General features: G+C 46.4%; 1 protein-coding gene across 2 annotated transcripts in view; it reads left to right on the top strand.

Moving 5' to 3' along the window:
* Positions 1-476: 476 nt before the first annotated feature.
* The window catches only part of SORCS3 (sortilin related VPS10 domain containing receptor 3), a 305,448-nt gene continuing 285,673 nt past the window's right edge, over positions 477-20,251 (top strand). Inside the window, exon 1 of one of the 2 annotated variants that reach the window (XM_054832651.1) lies at positions 477-1,347. In XM_054832651.1, the coding sequence (XP_054688626.1) occupies positions 745-1,347 (603 nt within the window). In that variant the 5' untranslated portion in view covers positions 477-744. The remainder of the gene's footprint in view (positions 1,348-20,251) is intronic. The other variant, XM_054832652.1, reaches the window with a different exon arrangement.

Genomic DNA, 20,251 nt, shown 5'->3' with positions numbered 1-20,251 from the left:
ACACACGGGGAGTCACCCAGCAGCGTTGCCTTGTGCCCCTTTACCCGTATCCAGCCTTTGTGCATACGTAAGCATGCATATATACAGATATATACAGGCTGAGGAATACCTACATTGCTGTAAATACGAGTGTATGTAAATATACATCAGGAGAAACAGTGAATGACGGCTGCTTTGTCTCAGGCAGGAGCACACATACCAAATCAGGAGAAAAGGCTGGGTGATGCTCCAGCTGATTCGGTGCGGCGCGGTGTCCCGCTCCCGCCCCCGGCCCCGCTCCCGGCCCCCGGCGGCGCGGCGCGGCGCTGCGCGGCTGGTGACTCGGTGGTGTATTTCAGCGGCGGCGGCGGCTTGGCAAGGCTTGGGGCTCCTCCCCCCGTGTGGTGTTACCCTCTCACTTGATCAAATCCTTGAACGTGAACAGTTTCACTGAAAAGCACTTTTCAAAAAAAAAAAAAATCCACCAACAGTAAGGAACAGAATCCAACTACCGGGGAGAGAGTTTTTTTCTTTTTTTTCTTCTTTCCTTTTTCTTTTTTCTTTTTTTTTTTTCCCCTGGTCATCGTCTCAGAGGCTGAGAAAGGGGGAAGAGAAAGAAGGAGAGCGAGAGAAAGAGGAGCCTTTTCCAAATAATAATTATTATAATTAGAATCCGGCCCCTTTCTCCTTTAAAAAAAAAAAGCCCTAAACGCAGCGCCTCGTCCCCCCTCCCTCTCCAAGCCCCCCGACTCGCTCCGCAAAGGCATGGAGAAGGGGACTAACTGCTTTCCGACCTGCCACACCGTTTTTCTCGCCTGGACATGGCTCTTACTTCTCTCTTGGTGTTGCACCGGCGCCGAAATAACTTGCAGATCCTGCTCGTCTCCATCGCCCTCCTGGCCGTCCTCCTCGTCTCGCCTTAGGCAGGAGCAGCGACAGCCGCCGCCGCCGCGAGGATTACGGAGCTGGCCGGGCGGCCGAGCGCGGGGCTCAGCCGGGGCGGCGGCCGCCGCGGAGCCGCTGCCGGGCGGGGAGCCGGGGGGCCGCGCGGGGCCGCGGGGAGCGGCGCTCCGCTCGGCGGGGGCGGGCGGCGGCGCGCCCGGGGGCCGGGGCCCGGGCCCGGCGGCGCCGCGGATCCGGCGGAGCAGCGAGGGGCGCCGGGCGCTGCCGGCGGGCGGTGGCCAGGGGGTGCCCGCGGCCGAGGGGCAGCGCGGCGGCCGGGCTCAGCCCCGCGGGCCCCTGGAGGAGGGGAGAGCGGCGCGGCTGCGAGGGGCAGAGGAGCTGAGGCTGAGCAGCACCACCTTCGCGCTCACCGGGGATGCGGCGCACAACCAAGCCATGGTGCACTGGTCCGGGCACAACAGCAGCGTGAGTATCGCCCCATGTACCCGAGCCGGATGGCGGGGAGGGAGCCCTGTGCCCACCCGCGGAGCGGGACGGTGCCGCGCTTGCCGCTGCAGCCGGGGGTGCGGGGAGGAGAGGGGCCTTGGTCTTATTGCTGGGGGGAGGGGGGACGCGGAGCGATGGCCGCAGAAAAAGAGAAAAGTTTTCCTGGGAAAAGATGAAGGAGAATGGGAACACCTTTCTCCCCCCGCCCCCGAAGGTAGAGCTGTGATCTCCGGGGTAGCGCGATCGGAGCGCTGCCAAAGGGGCCGGGCTGGCCGGAGCCTTCTCCCTAGCGCAGGGAAGACCCCCGGCTCCAGTGTGTCCCATGTGCCTGCACAGCTGGGTCCCCTTTCTGTCTGTCTCTTCATGTGTAATATACACCTCGGCACGCTTCGCTGCCTCTGTACCAGGGGATGAATGATGTACAGCGGTGGTGGAAAAGCCCTCCTGTTCCTTGCTCTGCATGCTGGCGACAAGAGAGATCCCATTAATTCATTAAGGGGTGGAAAGCCCCACAGCTCGTTAAGGGGCTCTGAGAGGAGGCAGGTAGCTCAAGCACAGTGAAAAGTTTGTAAAAAATCGATGGCATCTCATGCTTTTCCCCTTAAGTCAATAATAATGAATCACTGAGGTGCCCCTGAAAGTCTGTGGGACTGTGTGTGCGTGTGTGGGGTGTCCCAAAAGCCCACACGCCATCGTGCCATGATAGTGCAGGGCCCTCCCTCGCACCCTGCTTTGCAATGCCCGGCAGATGGCTGTGGACAGAACTTCAATTTTCTTTTAACTTGGTATCAGAAATACTGTTCCCACTCTGATGTAAAGTCTGAGAACAGGCATAATGTAAAGGACTCTGGGAGACCTTGATGTCTGGTGTCAATATTCCCGTTATTCTGATTATTATAGCTTGTCACTGCCTCGAAAATGCCTCTTTTATTTTTTTGTCACTATTGGAAATGGGCATAAAGCAATTAACAGCATAAAACAGATCAGCTTGATTTTCAGATACATTCTTCATGAAACTGATTAGTCATTAAAAAGCAAATGATCTATCTGTCTGTCTACGCATCAGCTATAGCTTCAAAATGTGCAATTCAACCACCTCTTTATTTTTTTGACTGGAAGTTTTTTTTCTCTATTTATTACTACTTAGGCAATAATTCTGACAGCAATGTAGATGTTACTTTGATTTAACCAATTTTTAAAGGCAGTTGTGTTTGCCAGACATGAATTCCACTCTCGTTAAAGATGAAAGCAAACATTCAAGAGAAAACAGGTGCATAGTATATTTTAGCACTACACTTGTCTCTAGGATTATTTATTTTTAATATAACATGGCATGTAATGAAGAAAACAACCTATATGCCCTCTCTTTTGTTTCATTTCGATGCTGAATCAGGGGGTGTTCAGCGAAAGGAGCTAAAATGCCCCCCATCCCTTCCCAGCATGGATTTCCAATAGTTTTGAGTATTTCTGGTTAAAGTAGCAGAGAAACTCATTCTGTAGGCATTTGCAGGGGAAGGAATGGTTATTTTTTCTAATGTGCAGGTCACAAAGTGATTTTCACAAAATTCTCCCTCCTTGCTTTGTTTCTTTTATAGAAATATGCCATTTAAATAACTAGTTTCCTTTATTCTTTAACTCTAGGTGACTGAGAAGGGTAATAAAGGAAAACGTCTCTATTGTTCATGACTTTCCATTAAGATTTTGCACCTCAAGATACCATGCATTGAAAGCTTCCAACTCAAAAGCACAAGCAAAAGCAAAAGACTGGTGTTTGTTGCCAGTGTGGTGTTTGTAGGAAGGAATAGCAAGCATGTTAATAAATACTAGTGTTATCTTTTCGTGATTTTTCCAATACGAGGTTTAGCATCTGGAGACTTTTTCTCTCCTGTCTCTTGGAGAAAACACATTGCATTTAGTGATTAATTGGATTTTTTTTTAAATAGTGTAGAGGGAGAGTTAAATGCTTGAACCCGGGTCCTTTCATTTGTTAGCAGAGAAGGCTGAATCCAATGCCTGTTTTTCTGCTGCAGTCCAGTTTTTACCTAATTCTACTCTTGGGCTGGCTGTGGCACAGGATCGTCAAGCAATTTGCCCAAGGTCACTCAGGGAAACTGTGGCTTCTTTTGCCAGCCACATTGGTTCCCAGTCTCTCACCTTAAAGCATATATCTACTTAGGTCACAGTAGACGTAAAGCAGCAGGAAGGGGTACTGAAAATGGACAAAAGATATTAACTCATGTATCATGATTATGCTAGATGACCTGGGAGAGCAGGTAGAACATGTCTGTATGCTATTGTTTTCAGGCTACCAAAGCAGTAAAGAGGTATACACCCTGCTTTTACCAATTCCCTGTTACTTGAACAGACTTCAAAACTTAAGCTTTTGTCTCTTATGATTTATTAAAAACATGATCAATCAAGTTTCATGTAATGAAGCATATTTCAAATCAGGCATTAGTGGTGGGGGATTCCTATAAACTGGATGGATTTGCAAAGAATGGGAAAGCATGGTAATAAAAAAAAAGTCATTTTTTTACTGGCATGTATAGATCTACAGACACTCCACAAAAGGGAGATCTTTGCAGCTGCTGCATGCCCTGTTACCTAGAATGTTAAAAACCTCCTGTGTTTTTTTAAATTATTTTAAAACCAAATCCCCCTTTTCTCCCATGTTTCTCAAATCTCAATTTAATTTATTAAAAAATAATCCCTTCCAGGCAACAAACTTTTGTTTTCTGCATTTGCAGATAGTGATGTCAGGATTAGGATAGAGGCAAAAGGCTGGTAAGATGGGGGAATTTTGGGTTCTTTGCTTTGTCCTGCCCAGAGGCTTTTTCTATGACCTTAGGAAAGACAATTAACCTCTCTGGATCTCCTCTTCCATGTTAAATGAGGATAGTACTGCTTAGCTACCACAAAGTGGTGGTGTGGAGCAGAATTCATTTCTGTTCTGTACAATACCTGAAGATCTTCAAGTGGAAATTGTTAGGAAAATGCAAAAATACTATTCTGTGTAGAAATGAGGTTTCTCTTCTCTCTGTTCTTGGGAAGGGGGACTTGGCTTATTTCAGTGGGTCTGATATTATAAAAAGGGGACTTGTACTTGGGCTTCAAGTATCAGTCTGCCCTAACAGAAGCATTTACTGAGAGAGGTCACTGAAGCTCTTGAGGGACCTGGAAGAGATCAGATAAAATGTTTTCTTGCTAAGGCCTTTCTGAAGGAAGGAGACTTTTTAGCGAAAACTGCTATTATTCCCAGCAGATCTGCAAATCATTCTTTTTTCAAAGCCATTCCTCTCTGAACACAAGCTGCGTACAAATGTGTCTTTCGGTGAGCAGTTGTATCCTCTACACTTGTTTTCCCTTTCTCTAGATGGTTATGTTATTGCATGAAATTTTTCGTTGTTCTGCTCACCAGATGCTCTCTCCAACCTTCCTGTGAAGATGATCTGATTCCTCAGATTATCTTTTCTTCCATCCTCTCTCCCTGATTTCTGGGATAAGGACCTGCAAAAATAAGTAGCAGCACCTTTAATGCTGTTACAACTTTAAATCTCACTATCTTGTTTCTTGACAATAGTTTTTTCAAGAGATTTCAACAATCTACGGTGGATAAAACACACTCACTCAGATTTCTCTCCTGATATGATCACTAGTGGAATGGTAAACGGGGACTGTTGTCATTAGGTTTCAGAGTTGTCACTCTGATGAATGTAGCTGCTTATAGGAAGTACTTAATTCTGTCCATGCTTTTTCCATGATGGAAGTGCTACAAATGGTGTGGTGTTGTGGGTGGGGGTTTTTTCAATATAAGAAGCAAAGATACACATTTTTAGCTTTCTTTTAACCTCTAGAAGACATTTTCAATCCATTGTCTATGACGAGACCTCAGCTTGTGATCATAGTGTGCTTTAGCTATCCCATGTATACATGCCCTTGCCTTTCTAGTAACCAGAGGCAAACTTCAGGCATAAAGACGAGGAAACACATTATAATGCCACAATAAGAGCAGGAGAGGGCATTTGTCTAAGGCATGTGCAATATTGCAGGTTGCTTCAGCCAGACCAAGTTCCTATATGATCCTAGGGGTTGGATTTTTCATGCTATAGGAAAAATGTCAGCAGTGCATATTTTTATTTCAGTGCAGTGCAGAAGATAAACCCGCAGAAGTATAGTGTGCCTGAGTGATACAGCTGCTACTTGTGCAGACCACGCAACTCCATTGATGCTTATAGTATGATCCAGGCTCTGAAAGCGGGGCAAGGCAGGATGAGAGCTGGTGAGAGTCTGGACTGGGGACTTGGTTTATCTTGTCAGACAACCTACACTGTTTTGTCCAGAGGTCTGGTCAGCCTGTGGCCATCATCTCTAGAGTTAGCAGGGTAGCAAGATTCACTGCAAGACTGGGAATATGAGATGTCTTTGGGAGAAGACTGGTAAAGATGAGGCTAATAGTACTACAGTAGCCTACAGCTACCTGAAGTAGAGTTAGAAAGAAAATGCAGCTTATCGGTTGAAGAAGATACGTGGCAACAGCCACAACATATGTCAGATTGGACATTAGGAAGAGTTTCTTCTCAAACTAGTGCAGCAAGGCACCAGAAAGTTTTGGGAATCTCTGCCTTTGGAGATTTTCATGGCTCACGTAGACATGATCTGATGGTGACAACCCTGCTCTGAATGGACTTCTGCGATTCTTTTCCTCCTGCTACCACTGATCCCTGTGCAAGCTCTGAGGGCTGGCAGTGAAAACCAGGTTGTACAAGTTCTCACAGTGAAGCCTGTCTCTTCCGGGAATGATTCTTCTGAATGCTGTTGGCAGTGTTCTGGTGTGATCTGCTAATGTACTGGTGGTTTGATGCTGAGACATTACTCACTCCCATGGCAAATTACAAGCTGGGGAGTCTGATGGGGTTGCTGTGTGCCAGGTAGTTTTTCATTAAGATGCCTAGCAATGCAGTGTGTGATGGGCAGAATGAGGTGGGCAATATTTGCAATTCCAAATAGACTGCTATGCTTGGAAGGGAGAAAGGGGAGAAAATGAAGCTTTAGGCAGGCAATACTGCATTTAGTTGTCAGCCATGGGTAGCTGCTCCAACAGTCCAGTTGGATTTCGGTTTATAATGTTTACTCCTAGAGCGCAAGATGGTGACAGAGCAATCATATTAATTGCACACCATTTGGTAGATATTTTAATTGCTATTCTAAACTGTTTCTTTCTCAAATGCTTTTGGCTAGGTTGCAGTTTCATTGCCACTGAAGGTAGGTCGGCTGTGTCACAATGTCTTGATGCATTTCCACTTCTCCACTACCTTTAGTAATGAAGTTTGCCACTGAAGTCCTTCTCCAGGACTTTGCCAATTAATATGCAAATAGAAGATGGGGAAATAAAAACAAAACTCTTGCATGGCAATTGCTTTTATGGTTGTGTTGAACCGTGTTATGATTTAACCCCAGCTGGCAACTAAGCCCCACAAGTGAGCTGCTCACTCACTCCCCCCTGGTGGGATCAGGGAGAGAATCAGAAGAGTAAAAGTGAGAAAACTCATGGGTTGAGATAAAGACAGTTCAGTAGGTAAAGCAAAAGCCGTGCACACAAGCAAAGCAAAACCAGGAATTCATTCACCACTTCCCATGGGCAGGCAGGTGTTCAGCCATCTCCAGGAAAGCAGGGCTCCATCACGTGTAACAGTTACTTGGGAAGACAAACCCCATCACTCCAAGCATCCCCCTCTTCCTTCCTCTTCCATCAGCTTTATATGCTGAGCATGATGTCATATGGTATGGAGTATCCCTGTGGTCAGTTGGGGTCAGCTGTCCCAGCTGTGTCCTCTCCTAACTCCTTGTGCACCCCCAGCTACTCACTGGTGGGGTGGTGTGAGAAGCAGCAAAGGCCTTGGCTCTGTGTAAGCACTGCTCAGCAGTAACAAAAACATCCTGTGTGATCAACACTGTTTTCAGCACAAATCCAAAGCATAGCTCCGTCCCAGCTACTATGAAGAAATTTAACTCTATCCCAGCCAAAACCATCACAGTTAGTAGAGCAGGAAGAAGACACCTGGAAAATATTTTTTGCCTCCAGACTGTTTTCATTGCAAAATCAGGTCCATGTCCAGTGGATTTGCCTTGATGTTGCTTGTGGATCCCATGAAGCTGGCAGATTCCCCGGGCCATTACCCTGCCTAGCACAGCAAGCTGCCAATGTTCTTGTAGCCCAGAGCTCCGTAACAGAACTGCTTCTGTTCTAGGTGCCTACCAGCACTTTCCCTTCAGGCCTCAATACTCAGACTTTTTCATGCTCAGGGATGAGGCCTAGGATTTGTGGCTAAGCTTTCACAGTGATTTAAATGCAAACAGAAACAGCTATGTGATTCTTTAATTAATTTTTTTATGGAAAACATTCATCCAATTAGATGACAAAGTATTCTGAGAATGGGTTTGAGCAGATAATTGATGTTAGGCAGAAGTTTTTCCCAAAAGGGAGGTGAGATGAGACAAATATTTTCTTAAATGCAAGACTGTGGGAAGGTGAAACTTTCTGAGAGTTTCCAAATTTATAGCTGGATTCGTAGAAGAGATTTTAGAAAAAATATGAAAGCAGTGTCATCTAATGGACAAAGCACAGCTTAAGGACCAAAGATCTTCAGTGTTGGTTGTACTAAAGGATACCGGAAGCCAGTCTTTCAAGCACCCAAGAATGTACTTAAGTCATACCATAGCATCATGCTCCTTAAGCTCCCTGGATGTCTGTAGGTAGAATGGAGGAGAGCAGTACCTGCTTACCAGATGCAGTACTCTCTTACAAATCCAGATTAGTTTCAGGATTGAAGGACAAGCCTGAGCTCATGGTTGGGATTGGTTCCAGGACAATTGCAAGGAAACCTGTCAGTTATGGACTTAACGCTTGGGTTTAACCAGGATCTGGTCAAGTTTAGCTTCCAGTGAGAATCTGTGTTTGAAGGTGTGGAGTCAAACCTGCCTCTAATCAAGACAGTAAATTCAATGACATGTTCCTTGCAAAGCATTGAGTGCTGTAAACGCAGAAAACCCCCAAAGCATGAAAGTACTTGGTTGAATCCTTAGTGTTAATTGATGTAGGATTGATCTAGGCCAGTTTACTGTAGTTGAGAATTCAACCTGCAATATCCTACAGCAGTGAAAAGTGTAAAGTAAGAATGAAAAATGAGTACAGAGGTGAGGAAACATGGGGCAGTACCGCAAGGAGACCTGTGGGCTCTTCATTCTCTGAATTACAGCCACAGGACTGTGGGTGGATGAGCTTCCTTCTCTCTTGTGCACAGCCCTTCCCTCTCTCTTGCTTGGATTTGGGAGGTGAGAGTTTGACCTACGCTGTAAGCCATGCTGGAAACTGAACTGGTCACGTACTTGGCAGAGCATGACAGGGATTTTAAGCTGAAATAACCCTTAGTTGGAAAATACTGCTTTGCTGAAGCCACACCTTTGCATGCAAGTTTCTTGGTTTGCTTAATCTCCCTGCAGGAATCCAAGGCAAACAAATTCTCAAATCCTAACTTCTCCTTAATGTCCAGGGAAAACGGCGGCATCGTTGTTAACATTTCCTCCGTGCAAAAAGAACGGCATGGCAGTATTTCCTTTCCTGTCTTTATGGGTGAGACTGAGGGAACTGAATAAAGTTTGATGCATGTTTGAAGAGTGTGGCTGTGTGGGTGTTAAACATATTTGATAAATAACCTGCTATAGAAATGTTAGAGTTAATGACTGACTCATGGCCACCAGAGTCCCAGCATACAGTACAAATCAGAAAAGATTGATGCTGAATAATCAAACCTCTCTTTTTTTTCCTCCCTCTCAGTCCTGAAGGAGACCTGATTGCTCTCCCACTGAAATGAGCGGCAAAGCCCTCTTGTTCAAGGAGGATCCCTGACACAGGCTGTCACTCTGTTTTCTCCCTTTCGTATTCAGATATGCGACACAAACGCTAGCCAGGCAGATCTGCAGAGCACTACGGGGCCTCTGTGCCCAAAATAGCATCACTTTTAATTAGCTCCAGCGTGACTTGGACACCCTGGGGTGCAGGCTGTAGGAAAGGGTGCCGGGTTGCTAGTATGTGAAAAGCAGAGCTGGGCGCTAGAGGGAGCGTGGGCATTTGCTAAAGGAAGGAAAATACTGCAACGGGTGGGGAGGGGAGCTGGGGCCTGGGAACTGCACGCTGGAAAGGCAGGCGCTGCTGAAATATTGATAAGAAAACCCGCTTGGAGTCATTGACTCTGTGAAACTCCTGCTGTCTGGGGTTCCCTCTGTGAGAGAGGAAAATAGTCTTAGCATGCACTAGGCCGTGGTAAAGCATTTCGCCCCCCCCCCCCCCCGCTGATGCTACCTCCCTTTTGTGCCAGGCTTTTTCCTGAAAATGGGAGTCCCAATGCCGGGGTCTCTCATCTGCTCCGGTCCCCTCCAGCCTGAGTCTTGTGCTTCTAAAACCATCAGCATCCCGCCAGCAGCTGCCGGCAGTGCTGCTGGGTTGGGAGAAAGGATGCTGTTAACCCTTACAGTGCCAGGAAGCAGCAATCTGAATCCTGGCTGCTCCTGACTGAAGCAGTGTGTACTCTCCATCCGCTCAACTACCGTGCCCGTTTTGTCCCCGGGACTAGCCCCGAGGATAGCTGTTGATAGACCACCTCTGCTGCTGATCTTCTCCCTCTCCTACACCAGTTAGAGCTGGTAGGTGAGGGCGGAGGAGTTGCACTCCATTGCCTCTCTCCACCGTGCCTGATGTGCAGAGGATGCGCATGTCCTGACAGGTCCCTGCCACTTGGGACTCCACAATATTTTGACCAACATGAGGATGTTGCACAAGTCTTAGTGTTTTTGTTCCTCTCTCCTTTTCTTTCTTGTGAGTGTGGGGGGACAGGAGGGACTGGAATTCATCCCAGCCACTGCATGGTGGGACAAAATGGCATTTCTTCCTGGGAAAAGTGGTTGCACTTACTGGTATCCTTGGGACTAAACTGGATGTTTGGGGCTTGGAAAAACTAGGACTAAGCCATAGCAAATCACTGAGGTCAGTGATGGGCTAAAGGCCTTGGTATCCTAAAAGCAACTACTTTGGCACTGCTTCAGATACTACTCCAGTCTCTAACAAGTGGGTACTGCTGGTGCATTTTCAGTGGACAGTGATGCTGCTGATACACTCTGGAAATGTGTTGAGCCCCTTGTGGGGATTTGGTAGAGGACTCCAGTGAGCGGTTAGTGGAGCAGAAGGCTTGAGCACAGAACTGGCTGACTTTCAAGGCAGAGAGAAAAGCACGTGTTGAGTTCAGATGTGCTTTCTTGGGGTGCTAGAGGAGAGCAGGCTGTGCATGCTGGTTGTCTTCATGATTTTTGGACTTGACATTGTGCCTAATAGGGGTTTGCATTGCCCCATGCTTTGCCTTCCCTGTCTACAGGGAAGAGTTAACTCACATGCAGGGCTGTTGCTGAGGCTTAAAATGGATGGATATTTGCAAAAGCTGTTCGGTGAAAGGGAATGTATAAAACATGATAATTTAGCTCTTGCCAAAAGTGCTTTAGGACCTCATGGGTGCAGAGGGGAAGGAGTGGGAGCTCTAATTGGTTGTTAGCCTTTCCCTGCTGTTTGTGCCTGATTGGAAAATCTCCCCCAGCTGTGATCAGTACCATCAGGTGCAGGCACACCAGGTGCCTGTCTGCACTCCTTACTTGCCTCTGCCACAGGGCTGGGGGTGGAATTTTTTCTGCACAAGGTAGCAAGGTGAGTGACTGTGTATTTGTGGGCATTTTTCTGTTCTAGGCTTTCTGTCCTTTACCACCAAACCCTGCCAATTTTGTGCTTACAGGGTGACAGACATGATTGTACTTACAAAGCTCTTATGCTGCCTACTTCAGTTGTGTATTTCAAAGGTTGCTAAAAGGAAGGTCAGTAGTATTAGTCACTTTTTTTTTTTGAGAAAAATGCAAGAGAGGAGGGATGTGCTTCAGGTTGTGCTGCTGACCAGAGCTAAAGTTGGAAGGCAAGTTTTCTGACTCCTGTCCCTTATTGATGTGGCTTCTTAATGACAAAGGACTTATTTTACTTCATTTGCCATAGCTCAGAGGCTGGGTGTATTTTCTTTTTAGAAGAGATTGCATGAAAGAGAGGAAGAATAGGTGAGAAGAGGAGGAGGAAGAACAGGACTCTCATTAATAATAGAAAAATAGAAAGTGCTCGTCTAAAATCATTAACAGGTTGATCAAGTTAAAGCACTGCAAAGTTCTGGCTGAAAGTCATTTAAGAGCATCTTTGCTGTTCTGATCCCTTTAGCAGCATGGCTTCTCAGATTGAGTTATTTCAAATCATAGCTCCTTTGGATGAGAATGGACGTGCTGAAACTGTGGGAGCCTTGAATTTGGGCTTCTGTTGGAAATACAGAGACAGGAGAGGAGTCATATCTGTCTGCTGAGGTGGTTGGGAGCTGGTTCTGAATTATGTGGCTTGTTTGTAATGGGTTGGAATAATTTAGGATGATAGTCATAGCAGAGCACATGTAGGTCTGTGTGCCTGTTTGTGCAATCTTGTCATGGGATAATGTAGTAGGATGCAAAGTTCAAGGGTCTTGTTAGCTTTTGGAATCATTAAGATGGCTTCCCCACCCTTTGTATTACACTTCACAACCCAAGGGGAAAAGTCTCTGCCCACACTAGGTACAGGTGAAGGATTCCTGAGTGAGCCAGGGCAATTAAATCTTCCTCCTGCCTTCTTGGATGGGGCCTGGGCTGGGTCTCCCCATGTCAGGAGGACTGGGGCAATATGTGAAGGGTGATGTCCTTGTTGTGCCACCCACGGTGTCTTTCTAGCTTTGTTCCCAATCAGCAAAATGTTGGTAGCATTTGACACTATAGTGGGAGAGTGGATGGGGGTTGCAGAAGGGTATCTGGGGCTGTAGCCCTACACTCTTAGACAGACCTACTTTCTGAACTGGCATGCAGTGGGACAGGGTTTTGCTTCTTTTTGGGTATCAAAAGGCTGGTGCAAGACTAAAGACTGGTGAGCCTGCATGTAAAGGAGCACGGTGACCTTGTGCATGGGAAGCCTTGCTGACAGTGTGCTGTGGGAGAGAAGGCAGGCAGACCTGCGTATCAGGCAGGAGGTCTCTGAGAACCGCATTTGCCATCTGGCCTGAAAAAAAGCTTGCCTATGAGACAGAGATTGCAAACCAATATGATAGCCACGTTACCTGAGAGAACGGTTATTTCAGAAGAGAGAGAATCTTTATGCAAGTGTACTTTGGCAACACCAGGAGAAAGCCCCATGCAGTCACAGTGTCTGTATCAGGTGTTGGAGAGAGATAATAGAGGTGGTTCAACTATCAATGGACAGACTTTTCTGGGTAGCTGAGCCTTAAACAGAAGGGATTTCAGAAAAGTGTGGGATATGGAATATGGCAGAGAAAGATCTGGCCAGGGCACCCCAGGATTATGATTTCTGCTGAGTGTTTTTGAGGCTCTGCCCCAGTAGCCGCATGGAACTCTTAGTTATCTGGCCTGTGAGAGCTGTCTGTTCTCTGAAGGATCAGAAAATGAGTAAAATGCCTGGTCATTTTGTTAAGCAGCAGAAGTTAGCCATCACTTATCACTTAACTGCGTGCCCTTTCAGAACTCTTCTGTCTCTTAAGTGTTTTCTTTCATCTCTGTCATGATCTCTTATTTTGCTGCCCATTTAGAGGAGTAAATAGAGGCACATGGTGCACTTGGCTGAGCATTATGGGTGTGCTGGAGGGCTGGCTGTGGCCACTACATTGCTCCGCTGGAGCCCTGGTAGCAATGGGAATGGACACTGGGTGGCTTATGGTTCAGGCCAGATATTATTTTGGAACTTGCTTTTTCACTCAGCTGAACTTAGAGGAACTCTGTATCTCTGTGACATTTTTTCCCCTGTTGAATTCAGTTCAAATTGGTCAACAGATTCCAAAGTTATCCCTCCCATGCTAACTCAGCACGGTCTGTTGTGTCCACAGCTGAAACTTTGCTTCTTTTTGAAGGCAATCTAAAACACAGCTACAGCATCAGCACTGAGGAGGCCGTAATTTACTTAATTAATATTGTTCACCACTGTTTTTTGCCAGCCTGGGAACTCTGTTCCTTTAATCAAAAGGCAACATCGCTGGCAGTGTAGCATTCTCAGTTTGCTTGTACTGCATCTCTTTGTTGCAGGCTCAATTCTATCCTCTCTTGATTTTAATTAATTTGAGATTATGTTCATTACTTGTTCCTACCTCACATGCTACAAGTAACAAAGCCTGCCTTTCTGAGTTGTGCTGAGGTTTTGTTCTGGTGGCTCTTAGCTTTTTGTGTGGTTTTTTTAAAATTTTTTTTAAGTATTTTATTTGTCGTTCCTGTAGTGCTACTGGAAATATGCAGTAAACTGGATTGGGGAGAAGGTGTCTTAGTGAAAACTGACAGAAAGGGGAAAGAGGCAGGTCTGACTCCAGCACTGAAGAATGAAATCAAATGTTAGATGGTAAGATAAAATACTGGATCATTTGAGAACGTTATGTCTTCTGTAAAATGGGAGATTCTCATCTCCAAAGACAAAGGTTAACAGTCATGACAAGCACTGACTAGTGGAGGCTGTTCTCAGACTGGGGCCTGAATGAGCTGCAGAGATTCCTTCATGTGCCCATCCTAGTGGAGATAGGGGTGAGAGGCAAGAGCTGACCCATGGAACATGTGAAGATACAGGAGTGAGTTGATACGTGTGTGAAAAGATGCAGTGCTTTTGTTTCTGTTTCACAGCTCATGGGTGTCCTGGTTCTGGCTAGGACAGAGTTAATTTCACAAGGAGCCAGCACAGGGGAGCCAGGCTGGCCGGGGGCTATTCCGTACCATGTGAGGTCATGCTCCCCATAAAAGGGGGCTGGTCGGGGAGGGGCGGGTTCGGGGCGGCTCCGGGACGGGCTGGGCGTCCGGTCATGGTCATCGGATGGGTAAATTGCTTTCTGTTGTCACCCATTGTGGACGTTCTGTTATCAGCACCGTTGTTGCTGTTGTTTCCCTCTCCCTTGCCGTCCCAGTAACCTGTCCTTCCCCCATGGGACCCACGAGGCTTTGCCTTTGTTTTCCCATTCTCCTCCCCATCCCGCCGGGGAGGGCTGAGCGAGTGGTGCGTGGTGCTCAGCTGCAGCTGGGGCTGAACCACGTCAATGGGGAAACACCTTGTCTAACGCTATGCATTCTTATCTATGAGAGTTGTCTGTAACATTTATTGCCCTTGGTAGCTAACAGGTTTATCAGTGCAAAACTTGCTATACCTGTGTTTATCAAAAGGAACCATATGTGGGCACTTGAGAGGAGGATGGGAAGGGACAGTGGAGCTTCCTGGGCTTTTTACATTTTTTAAAATCCCATTTCAATCACTGTGTGCTTAAAAAAATTGTGTTTTAGAAATGTAGAAGATACTATGCCTGTGTTTACATGTAAGTAACGATATATGACCTGATAACTATAGAAGTAGGTATATAACTATTTAACTAGACGAAATGTAAGTACTGTGTACAGAGGTGATTTGGGACCATAGTCTGATTCCGCCTGTTTTTCCTCCGTTCCCTCTCTACATCCTCCTGCTGTAGTTCGTGTCCCTTTGTATGGGATTGCAGGTCTCTTCCTTCTGCTTCCCTTGCTGTGGCCTTTGGACAGTGGCAGTGGGCCTCTGGTATGAGTCAGGAGTGAAGGTTTTTTCTGTGCCTGCCTGGCATGGTTGGATCTTGGCAGCCCTCAGTTACACACCAAGTTCCTTAGGTTGAATGTGGTTGTTCCTGTGCTGAATTTGGAACTCTCATAAAGCAGGTGTCCTCCCTGGGTTCAGTTCTGCTCATCTCTCATCTGCAGATCTAACTGATCAGGAGATGGGAGGGAATGGTAGCAAGGTGGAAAAGAACTGGTGATTAGTTGGGGTCTGTCCTTGCAACCTTTTCTGTCCTGAGCTAATAGCATCTTTTCAGAAAATGCCTGTGGAGTTACAGGGTTTTGAGAGAAAAGTAGAAAACCTAATGGTAAACGTTTGGGACCAAAAATGACTTTTTTTTTTTTTTAACCAAGTTGTATGTACAGCACCTTGCCCAAATCTTGTGTCTTTAAAGGATGCTGTATATAATAGGGATGGCATAACCTTGCATATATGGAATTTGAGCTCCCTGAAGAAGAGGCAGCGTGAGCATTCCCAGCCAGCCTGTTCCTACAGACCGCAGGTGATCAGTTGTGATGGGGAAGATGTGGCCTTTTCGGTTGTTTCTGTCTTTTTGAACACTGGCCGTGCTAGTCTCTGGGCTGGCACTCTGGTTGGTTTTTGCTCACTTTTTCCCTCCAGAACATGGGGCCAGAAGATGTTTTGTTCCTGCATGATGGTCTGCTGTGGTGAAGTTGTGCTGACAGACAGTGCTGGCTACAAGGAAGCTGGTAGCTGTTTCAGGTTCATTCTTTATTTAAATGGTCTCCCTTTAGGGGCTGGCTTGTGCTTGACTTGAACTGATGCATTTTCCTTGTGTGCCCTTTTGTCATGGCAGCTCCTGCCCAGGGCAGGGACAGAGAATGAAGCTAATAGAAGGAATTAGCACCAGAAGGAAAAAAAAAAAAAGTCCCCTGAGCAAGGCATGCACAACTACTGGGAACTTAAGCAGTATTTTGATGCTATGCTGCTTTGTGGCTAAGTCTAATCTGCACTGGGAGAGAAGGGAGGAAAGCAATTATTTGGAGTCAGCGTGCAAGTGCCTGGGACATGGACAGTTCAGGTTAGATGTTCCATGGCTGAATGATGTTTGGAGGTGTCTCAGACAAGAACTGGGCAGAGAAGTGCTGTCAGGAGGCTTTTCTCCTACTTACTTAGGTCCATAGAGTTGAATGGGTCATTCTCACCTGCCAGGGTGCATAAATTGCTGTTGTGAAAGCTAAAGCTTTAGACCACTGGTTAAATGGTCTATCCTGCTGTGGTGGGTTGACCCTGGCTGGAGGCCAGGTGCCCACCAGAGCTGCTCTCTCACTCCCCTCATTCACCAAACAGGAGAAAAGGCATAACGAAATGCTTGTGGGTCGAGATAAGGACAGGGAGAGATCACTCACTAATTATTGTCACGAGTAGAAACAGACTGAACTTAGAGAGGGAATTCATCTAATTTATTACTAGGCAAAACAGAGTAGAGGCATGAGAAAATAAAATCAACTCTTAAAACACCTCCCCCCACCCCTCCCATCTTCCTGGGCTCAACTTCACTCCTGGCTTCAACCTTCCCCCCCTCAGCGGCACAGGGGGATGGGGAATGGGGGTTACGGTCAGTTCATCACACATTGTTTCTGCTGCTTCTTCATCCTCAGGGGGAGGACTCTTCTCATTCTTCCCCTGCTCCAGCATGGAGTCCCTCTCATGGGGTGCAGACCTTCAGGAGCAAACTGCTCCAGCGTGGGGTCCCCCACAGGGTCACGAGTCCTGCCAGCAAACCTGCCCTGGCATGGGCTCCCCTCTTCATGGGTCCACCGGTCCTGCCAGGCACTTGCTCCAGCGTGGGCTTCCCATGGGCCACAGCCTCCTTCAGGTGCCTCCACCTGCTCCGGCGTGGGGTCCTCCACGGGCTGCAGGTGGAATCTCTACACCCCCTCATCCTTCCTCCATGGGCTGTAGGGGGACAGCCTGCTTCACCATGGTCTTCACCATGGGCTGCAGGGGGATCTCTGCTCTGGTGCCTGGAGCTCCTCCTCCCCCTCCTTTTGCACTGACCTTGGTGTCTGCAGAGTTTCTTACACCTTCCCACTCCTCTCTCTGGCTGCAAAAGCTCTCCAACTGTTTTTTTTCCCTTCTTAAATGTGTTATCACAGAGGTGCTGATTGGCTTGGCCTTGGCCAGGGGCGGGTCCATCTTAGAGCTGGCTGGCATTGGCTCTATCAGACACAGGGGAAGCTTTTAGCAGCTTCTCGCAGAAGCCACCCCTGTAGCCCCTCCTGCTACCAAAACCTTGCCACACAAACCCAACACACCTGCCATTAACTGAAGGGAGAGGAAGGATGTCAGTAAATACATATTACCTTTTCAAGGGATGCTGTTCAGCTGATGTTCATGGTCCACAGTCCACTCTGGTTTATGGTGATTTTATGCTGGTGTTGCTCCAATAGAACTCAATTTATAGTAGCACGATCAGGACCCTAATGTAAATATTTCTGTGTGCAGCCTTAGTTTTAACAGTGTGGGTTGTTATTTATGTCCTTGGCTCTGTACCTTTTTTTTTTTTTTTCATTCTTCTTAGGCCTTCTTTTCCATTGTCCTGAGCTTGGGACAGTGGAAGTCAGTTGCCTGATTGTGGGGAACATGACTAAGTCTACAACTTGAGGGAGGAAGATTGAGGTATTGCCACAGTGTGGGCAAGCATCACTCTCCCTGTCTTGCATTGGTGGGAAGCTTGGATTTGAAGTGCAAATTTGCTGGAGTGCACTAGCATGTGCCTGTGTTGGCGGCGTTAGCAATGCAAACATTGATGTTCATTGGCTACCAGTGATTTCGGTGAGAACTGCTGAGACGGACTTGCCACGTCTCTGTTCTCTATATTTTCACCTCAGTGTGAAAATATATTCTAAAAGCTAGTGTGTTGATTTGGGGAAAAGACAAGTGTCCGTTCCTAGTGCACATGGTGTCTCAAAGTCTTTCAGGCGACTGTGTACTCTCAGTTCGCTGCTTTGCTAAATATCTTCACTGCTTATGAGGGGCTGTTTTGAGAGGTTGCAGCCACCTTCCCGAATGGAAGTTGGAGGGGAGGAATGGTTTATAATAAACTAGAAAACCAGACTTTTAAAAAATGTGCTATGATGTAGCCTTGAGCTGGGGTTGCAGACTGTTCTGCGCTTGCTGGAGAAACAGCTGCTATCAGGAATTTTTTTTTTTTTTTTTTTTGGCTGGGTAGATAAATAGTACACAGACTTGGCCAGACAGCCCAAGTGCTGTGAGTGATCCCTTTGCCAGACTGGAAATGCTTTTCTGGATCCTCACGCTTCTGCTGGGAGTAACTCGTCACTGGAACCCTCTGGTCTCTGTTTTGCTCCCTCTTTTTAATGAAACTGCTGTTCTTGGTTTAAATCCTTGGTATTGTAAAAAACACTTGCCTTGATAAGGACCCTAACTTGATGAAGCAATGGCTTCTGTCAGAGCAGTATTTCAATGGCTTATTTTTCATCTTCTTGCTGGAGCAGGGTAGCAATAATACCTTCAAAGTTGGTGGCGATACACTGATGGAGTGTCATTAAGATGAGAATTAGACCCATGTGCCTTCCCTTCTCTGCCTGCTGGCAGGCTTGAGCAGGATGGAATTTGGAAGCCTCTTCCATCTGCATGGCTGTACTTCAACCTGTGTTTCATAACAGAAAGCAACCAGAACAGTATTAATGCTATGACAAATTACCAAATGTTACAAGCCATTTGAGCTGTGTGGTGAAGCAGAGGGTTGTCTCTTGAAGGGGTTGAGCAATCCAGGAGTACAGTCCTTCAGAAGTAACTTTTAATGATGATGAGGGCTTCAATTGCAAAGTTCCACCAAGCAGTGTCCAAACAGAATGTCAAACACAAATGAGGCTTCTTTACTGCCTTGGTGGAGACCATCCTGGCTTGTGGTGCTGCTTTGCTGGTTGCCTGAGCTCTGAATCACTTTTCCAAGTTCCCGTGTTGGCAGTGCTATGCTGGTCCTGGGTTTAGGTTCCCCACTAGCTCAAGTCCTGTTGGCTCATCTGGGGAGAGCAACCAGTGCTTTACAGGGTCTTGGTGAAAGCCTAGAGAAATCATCTGGGCTTTGTCTCGGGTGTTAAGGCTCCTTAGCTCTTGAGGCTGAATGACTTAAAGTAGAAATAGTGCAGTAAAGGTGGTGTATTTATTAGAGCAAGTTCCCATTAACTCTTCTCCTTGACAGGTTAAATATCTCTAGCTGTTCCTGTCCGTTGTCATACAAGATCTGACACAAAGCCAGTGAATTTTTTGCATTTCTATTGAGTTTAATGGGTTTTGGATATGTGCCCAGGAACATAAGATCAGATGTGCTGGATGAGACCAGAAGTCCATCTATTCCCAATGTCACGTACCTGACATTGCCCCGTAGCACAGCTGTATCTGGTGTATTTAGCACCTATCTGGAATGAAGCATACATAGTACGCAGAGCTCGGCAAATAACTTACTGCCCAGCTTGGTGTTTTCAAGTGTGTGTGGGGTGGTTTACAAAAGGCAAATAATTTGGGCTTAATCCTTAACCCCCATCTTCACCCTGACAAGTCTCCTCAGATTCTCACTCAAACCAAGCATAGACTCTCATTCTGATTTAAAAAAACCCCCAAAATCAAACAAAACAGAAACAAAAAAAACCCCAAACCAAACCCAACATAACCAACCAAATAAAACCCCCACATCTCCCTAATTTTTAAGGAAATGTTCGAAGGATATTTTGTATAGAAAAGCTGAGATTTTTATTTTAAAAGGTTAAAATGAGACATTTATAATTATATACTTATGAAAGCAAATTCAGCACAATTTAGGAGATATAAAATATGCTGGCCTGCTATTTTACTGTTAAAAGTCACTTGAAGATGCTACCTTCTCTGATTTTCTACACTATGCTGTGTCTTGGTATAAAGTTGGTGAAAAGAAGGTCACAGTCTTTATATGCTCTTGTTGGAGGAAAGCAGTGAGCTCCATGGATAAAAATAGAGATTATAGTGTGTGATGCAGGCCCGGCTAGTAAGATTGTGCTACTTTGTTTTAATTACAGGAATTACCTTGCTGATGTCAGTTTGTCAATCCACAGGGTGGGATGCTTACATGCTGTTCTGGAGGTGGCCAGAAAGTAACAGTTGCTTTAGAGAGTGGGTTTTTTTTTTTAATGGAAGAAGTTT

Source organism: Grus americana, chromosome 7 (genome assembly GCF_028858705.1).
Source record: "Grus americana isolate bGruAme1 chromosome 7, bGruAme1.mat, whole genome shotgun sequence".
NCBI classification, from domain to species: Eukaryota; Metazoa; Chordata; class Aves; order Gruiformes; family Gruidae; genus Grus; species Grus americana.
The sequence above is the reverse complement of the archived record's forward strand: the minus strand, read 5'-3'. Positions and strand labels throughout refer to the sequence as shown.